Source organism: Glycine max, chromosome 16 (assembly GCF_000004515.6).
Source record: "Glycine max cultivar Williams 82 chromosome 16, Glycine_max_v4.0, whole genome shotgun sequence".
Classification (NCBI taxonomy): Eukaryota; Viridiplantae; Streptophyta; class Magnoliopsida; order Fabales; family Fabaceae; genus Glycine; species Glycine max.
In genome coordinates this window covers 27,324,694-27,332,531 of record NC_038252.2, presented here as the reverse complement: position 1 = coordinate 27,332,531, position 7,838 = coordinate 27,324,694, and the positions used below count along the sequence as shown (strand labels likewise).

Below are 7,838 nucleotides of genomic sequence, written 5' to 3'. Positions count from 1 at the left end.
CTAGAATGCATGTTTTTTGTGTTTTAGTGTAATCTGAGGATTTCCAAACTGCTCATCCGGGCAGTGATACTTAAACGTGTTTAATATGCATTTAATGTAACTAGTTTTTTTATTGCTGAAAATCAAAGATAATATCAAAAAAATTTATAATAATTGATGTATTATGTTTAACAACTAAGTTAGATTTTTTTACTAATGTAACTACTAGCTATTATTCGTTGCGATAAATTTATTTATTTAATAAATAAATATTTAGTAGCTGTTTTTTTTATAAAAAAAAAAAGATTTAGTTAGTAGTTGCTTTTAACAAAAAAAAAAATACATAATCAAAATATTTAAATGATCTCGTATTTAAATTCGTGTATTGCTTTTAATAATTCATGTCATGAAAACCTTCGTTTTTCTGTTATTACGAAATTAAATTAATCGAACCGTACTTAATTTTATAAATTGTAGATCTCGTATTGAAAATTGAATAATTTATGGCTTTATTTTATATAATTTGTTAGTAATAATATTTAGATGCATTTTAATTATTTATATTTATGACATGATCCTTCTTACTGGTTATAGGTGACGTGATATACATATAAATATGTCATGTCTCGCATACATATCATCTTATAGTAACAGCTTGTGTTCAAAATTAAGCTAAATCGTTTTGTAAACCGCAAAAATCGATAAAAGAAAAACTCTGCTTAAATTCAAAACCACAAAAACAAAAAAATATAAAAATTACATATTTTTTTTGGTTTGATTCAGGTTTCAGATGTTTTACAATAATTCAAACAAACTGTATATTATAATTATATTATTTTTATTGTGATAATTAATAATAATAAATAATTTATTATTTTTCATTTATTTCATAATTAAGATATATATTTTACTTTCATGCGTTAAAAAATTTTGTTAAAAAATAATATTAAATATGAAGTGATATATGAATTATTATCATATTATAAAAAGAGTTGGTAATATTATTTTATTTTAATGTTAAATAGGAGTGAAAATATTAATTTTTTAAATAAGATATGTTAAAAGAAATTTAATAAAATAAAATTCATTTTATCAAGTGATATACGAATTATTATGTCATTTGTTTCTTCTTTTCTGTTATGGGGAGCGGGGTACTGGTCAGTCATCAACTTGGCTTTTACGTTAGAAAGAAAAAGAAGGAGCCCGCAACCCAAAAGTTGCATAGTATTGACACACCACATGTGAAACCCTATAATATTTGTCTTTACAGAATTTAGTTTTCCTTATTATTCTCACCATACTTAGCACCCAAGGTTGCTTCCATGCTGTCAATTATGCCGAAAGTGTTGAGGTAGGACTGAGAATTACAAACCAAAAACACCCTTAATTCATTCAAGACATAGGTTTAGATGCTTAGACTGAATCAGTATATGGAATATTGGATCTGAATTCTGTACAAAAGATGTTTCTTTAGGGAATGAGTAGTTTTGGAAGTACTGATTCTGACATAGTTGAGATTTACCAATGCTCCGGTGCGTCAATGCAAGCACGATGGGAGCTGTTCCAGAAGCAAGCTGAAATTACCAAAAAGAATAATGGGGAAGCTAACATTCGGTATGCTTGGCTTGCTTCTTCTAAAGGAGAACTATCTACAATGATGAACTATGGACTAAGTCATTATGGATTATCTGGACCAAAGTGCACATATGGCATTGGTGTTCATTATGCAAGATTGAAAAACACCCTTAATTCATTATAAGATGTTAGTAATAGGAAACAGTGTTTCATCCGCAGATTGTTGATATCTCCTTGAGGGTCTATTTTACATTCATTAGATTAATCATTTCACTCTGGTTCATTGTTACAACCAGTGGTTTCTGCTGCTTAGCTGTATAAATATGATTCTTTCTTTCTGATCATTTATTCAAGATGCATTTTTACAGGTCATTTTTGTGGAAGTGATGGTAAGAATGTTTCTGGGGTTAATTCAGCCTGTCAGGGTCCTCATGGCTTGTTACATTCAGAATCTTATACAGTAGATATAAGTTATTTGATATTTGAGTTTTGCATCTCATGGTTCCCCAGGTTTTTAATGCTAATAACTATTTTTTAACTGTGGTTTTTTACCTTATATTTCGAAAATCTTGTTTTAACCCTAAATAAAAAATAGACTTAGAATTTGTTCATGTTGTTCTCCTCCTATGTCATGAGTAGGAAAAATAATTGTTGCTTCTTAAGAGTGTAAATTGTCGGGGACATGTTAATCTTTTAACTTCCTACAAACATCAAAATATGTCAAATTTATTAAGTAATTTGGCATCTAAATTCAACTCTTGAAACTTTGAAGGTCAACAATCTAGTGAAGATAGAAGGTAAAATGCCTACGTATTACACACGAAGCCTCTATACCCCTCTCTTAAATACATAAGGCAATTTCAATGGACCTAATGTTCCATTTGTTGCATTTCATTTCAGACTGCATGGTTTTGGATAAATTTAAATTATTTTACTAAATACCAGCTGCACAACATCTTGCATCTCGCTGTTACATCTTGCACCTCCCATCCCATTGTATTTCGAAAAAACCATTCTGAAAAGCAAATTATTATTCTGGAATGGACTTTCTAAAATACAATAAAAGGTACACAATGCAATTGTAGGTGTGCAGGAAACAAATGTATGTTGTAAGTTTACAAGATCGATTGCTTTAATTGAAAAGGCCCAGAGAGCACATTATAGAAGATCATGAAATGAAAGGGGTATACATAGCTTAACTAAGAAAATACTACTATTGATGTTTAACAATCAATGTTTAAGAAGACAATAGTTTCCTCATAGTAGCGTTTAGTTCGTTCTCAACTTCTCCGTTGATTTACTTTAGAAGTGTTGGTCGAATTAAGAATCAACAATGATAAACAAGAACATGATAGTAATAATATTTCTATACATTGTTTTTTTATCAGTCTCTTGTTTAAATGATACCAAGCTATTAAAACAATTAAAAAAAAAAGAGGAATTATTTGGCTTTCACTTTAATTTTCTTTGGGGACAGCACTAGGAGCAGCACCACTTTGCCCTAAGCAACATGCTCCTTTTCCAACAAAATAAGCCCAACATTCCCCCAATAATTTCGCTAGTATTTTGGGGGCGTAGAGATTAAAAATGTTAGCAGAACACATCACCTCAAATCTGCAGAAACTAGAAAGCAAGGAACTTCACAAAAAATGATATGGTACATTTATTAACATCCTGGCCAAGCTTTGGAATTACTCAAGAAAAGGAAGAGAAGAATTGGCATGTCATAAATGCGTGTATAACAAATTTTGAACATCAGTTACAAGAGGAACCCTCTTCCCTGGCCCAGCGTGACCCCTGTCCCCATCCCTATCCCTCACCACTAATTTTTTTTTCTGTTACATACGTGATTGGGAACAGATACATCGTTATAGGATAGCAAGCTATGCATATCAAAGCTTGAGTCACATTTGAGGGGTATCCCAATCAAACCTGGGCTGTGAAAAGACCTCATAATCAATTGGCCTAGTATCAACAACGTTATCAACTGTTTGAATGCCCTCCAAAAGAGTTGGTTGAAAACTATCATTACTTGAAGGCAGTAATTTATACACGACTAATAATCCAAGAGTGAATATAGCTTGCAGCTTCGTAGAGTCCCCTTGAACTGAGAAGAATAGGAGCATGGCAAGTAGGAACAGATCCACACAGAAACGCATGATGCATATTACAGTGTCTATTAACCTCCCATCGTTGCCTGCGGGGAAGCCACGAACTCGATACACAAACAGAAAATTGTACTTGTCAACCACATATCTATACCCAAAATAAATGGCACCAACAGGAACCACAAGGGGATTAAATGAACAGTATACTAGAGTCAGGGCAAAAATTGTCAAATTAAAGGCGTAATACTGTGCAAAATCAAATGTCTGCTTGGGAGCAGGCGAGCTTCCAGTGATTGGATAAACAAAAAGATCTTGTCCCTCAACATTATCCCCATTGGCAATGTCATAAGCATTGTCATGCATCAGTGGCCTCTGAAGACTATTATGATTATCAATGGCCTGATGTTCTAAAGGGTATTCGTCACTTTGTTCGGGCACCAATTGAAGCATGTCATTCTTCCTAAACTTCTGAATGTTTCTTTTGATCCAAGGAATGGGTGCCAAGAGATCATAAGAAATCCCCAAGAAAGTGCTTGTGATCAGAAATGCAAGTGAGGAGAGGCATGACTTGGACAGGAGCGAAGCACTCATATACTGCTCAATCCTCTTGCAATCTTCTCCATCCAAATAGCACCGCCCCATCTTCAAGATCGTACTCTCTAATGACGATTCCACCAAACCCCTCAAGAGAATGAGATTCACAAGGAAGAAGCAAACCATCTTCATAAGCACGGCTCTTTGCTCCCCAGACACCGTCAAATGCCGTTCAAACTTCGAGAGATACGAAAGAGCTGAAGGGATCACTATATACATGCTAACAAATATGATCACATTGGGTAAAAACTGAAAAATAAGGCTTGCAAGCCAGCTAGAGCTCTGCACCCAAGCCAACCACAGCTGCGCATTATCCATAGCCTCAGCATTGATAATCCTCCCAGCACTCTTAGCAGCACTGATCACCGCAAGTGGCGAGCTGAAGAACAAAAGCATCAGCAACAAACAAGTGTTCACAAACACCCGCCGCAGTTTCAGCGACATCCTTGGCGTCCCCATGTTTTTCCAATAAATGTCAGTCGCCAAGGGAGCACGCTCAACCTTCCACTGATTCCGCCGCAACCGCAACTCCATAACCGAAAAGAACTTGCCAATTCTCCTCCTCTTCTCATTCTGAAAATCCCGAACAGCCTTATTAGCAGTATACACATCCCTAAACATAACAAATGCAACACCAGCACCGGGCGCACGCCCTTCTTTATAATCAGCCAACTCACTCTCCAACTCAGCCCTCAACTCCTGCAACTTCCTCAATCTTTCTTCATCACTATAACCAAACCTCCTCCTAAAATCAACAAAAAAACGCTTCAACCACTTCCAACAACAAACCACCAAACCCCACAATCCAGTGGGGCCACCACCACCACCACCACCATCATCGCCATCACCGTCCTCCGGCAAAAGCCGAGAGTCAATCCTGGCCACCAGCCACGAAATTTCGTCCCTCACACGCAACAATTCATTAGCTAAATCATCCAACGCACACAAATCCATAGGCACAATAACCTTATAAACCTTTCCAGGGTACCTATACTGAAAATACTCATGCAACACTACCCTATCAGCACCTATGATTTTGGGCAAGCCCTGAACCATAATAGAGAATATAGCAGTGGAATTCACGGTGGGATCGCTCAAATTACCGTACCCGTCTCTGAACCGCGTAATCCGAAGTCGCTCTTCGGTGATGGAGATACCGAAGTGGACGATAACCGCGACGAGGACGGCGAAGAGGAAGTGGATCCAGAGCAAGGGGGAGCCTTTGGGGATGTGAGTGATGGTGGTTTTGGAGAAGCCGTCGGCGAGGGGGGCGGTGCCGGCGGAGAGGTTGAGGGGGAGGAGGACGGCGAGGGCGAGGGCGGCGAGGGAGAGGAGGAGGGCACAGCTGCCGCCCTCGATGAGGAGGAACTGCGCGGCGTCGGCGCCGCAGTGTCGAGCGATTTCGCGGCCGGTGGCGTGCCAGACGGCGAGGAGCTTCGAGGCGAGGGCGGCGGGACCCGGCATGCGGCGGTGGTCGCTGCGGAGCTTCACGAGGAGGAAGATCAGAAGGCAGCACGCAGAGCCGATCGCGGATATGTTGAGCAAGTAGTCGATGTTGCCGTACCAGGTGCCGAAGGGGTCGCCGTCGTCACCGGAGGACGACGGCGGCGGAGGGAGGGGGTCTCCCATCGGAAATTAGGGTTCTCAGAAGTCTGAACCCGAATTTTGCGGAGTTTTGCTGAGAATTGAGTCAAATTCGGAATGGGTTATCGAAGGAATTTGAAGTTGGTGTTGGTTAGGGTTAGGGTTGGCTGGAGAATTGATGGAAGGGAAGAAATTGAAGAAAAGGAAAGAAAGGAAGTTAGAGACACGACACATGGAATGCTCAATTTTCTTTTGTAATCACTGTACTTTTCTGTTCTGTTTTTGTTGTTGCCTTCGCGGCTCCTTCTGCCAACCTGTGTAGAACAGTAGATGGCAAAATGACATAAGGGAGTGGCACAAGGGAGTGGCTTTGCAAACTTTTTTCTTAGAGGCTCTATTTGCAAATTTTTTCCAATTTTTTTTTTAATGTATCCCGCTAGCACCACTACCAAGTTCTTCATATCCCGCTAGTATGCGAGTTTTTCATGCATGGGGTTCTGTCGCTCTCATCGATGAGATACCCCATGCCCACCATCCATCCATCAGCGCAACATCATCCATCATCCATAGCAATTTCTGTCAGTCAAAGTGGTGGAATTGCTGTTGGTCATCCACGTGGATCTCTCAGTTAATCTGGCGGGATTGGCTTGACCTTCGTGCAAAAAGAAAAGTCCTTGCTTCATGCAGGGTAGGTTCAGTCAAATTCAAAACTGCAATATCCACCAAATACACGATCCACGCATTCTTTTCTTGTATTGTGTCTTTGAGTTGTTTGAGTTTGAGTTTTTGGTGCTTGAAAAAAAATTTGTTTGGTAGTGTTATTGAAAGATTGAGGTGTTATTGAAAGCTTGAATTAGGTATTATTTAAATTTTCATATTATTGAATTTTAGCTAGTAGCTAGTAATTATTTTAGTTGGTAATGCTTTAGTTAGTAATTCTTTTAGTTAAGTTTTCAACAAAATATTAGATAGTATTAGGTAGATGTATTTAATTTTTCGAAGTATTTTATAGTGTAAAAATAATCTAATGTTATTTGTTATACATAGTAGTAGGTAAATGTGTTTAAAAAAAAGTAGATAATATTAGGTAGATATGTTTAATTTGTCGTAGTTATGACTAGTGTAAAAATAAATTAATTTTATTTGTTATAAAAAAATTGTAGATAGTATTAGATAAGTGCGTTTATAAAATACTATATGTGTTTAATTTTTGATACATATATGTAGTGTTAAAAAAATATTTTTGTTTAAATTTTCATAATGTTATTTGTTATAAAAGAAATTATAGATAGTATTAGATAGGTGCGTTAAAAAATATTTGTGTTTAAATTTTTGTAATTATTTGTAGTGTAAAAATAAATTAATGTTATTTGTTAATAAAAAAAATTATAGATGATATTAGGTTATATTCATTTAAAAATACTATCTATTTTTAATTTTTTGTACTTATTTGTAGTCTAAAAATAAATTAATGTCATTTGTTATAAAAAAATTGTAGATAGTATTAGGTAGGTGCATTTAAAAAATATGTGTATAATTTTTCGTAGTTATTTCTAATATAAAAATAATTCAATGTTATTTGTTAAATAGATAGTATTAGATAAGTGGCATTTATAAAATCTATGTTTAATTTTTTGTACTTATTTGTATTGTAAAAATAAATTAATGTTATTTGTTGTAAAAAAAAGTATCAATAGTATTAGGTAGGTGCATTTAAAAAATATTAGCTATGTGTAATTTTTCGTAATTATTTTTAGTGAAAAATTTGAATGAAATTTTTTGTCATGTTATAATTTTTTTGATTTTTTAATATTAATACTAATTTTAATTGAGATGTTGAAATTGCAACCCTAAGTGTATTTTGACAAACCTTAGGACGAGAATTTGTTATTAATATTATCTTTATTTAAATATATTTGAATATGAATAAGTAGGAAGACTTTTTTTCTTTTGAGGACAAGATTAAATTTTTAAACTAAACACATAATTTTTGTGGTG

At 35.6% G+C, this 7,838-nt stretch overlaps 1 protein-coding gene across 1 annotated transcript; it reads right to left on the bottom strand.

Moving 5' to 3' along the window:
• Positions 1-3,216: 3,216 nt before the first annotated feature.
• LOC100792963 (CSC1-like protein At4g35870) lies at positions 3,217-6,315 on the bottom strand. Its single transcript, XM_003548779.3, has one exon. The coding sequence runs from the start codon at positions 5,883-5,885 to the stop codon at positions 3,459-3,461; it is 2,427 nt and encodes an 808-aa protein (XP_003548827.2). The 5' UTR covers positions 5,886-6,315; the 3' UTR covers positions 3,217-3,458.
• Positions 6,316-7,838: the final 1,523 nt, after the last annotated feature.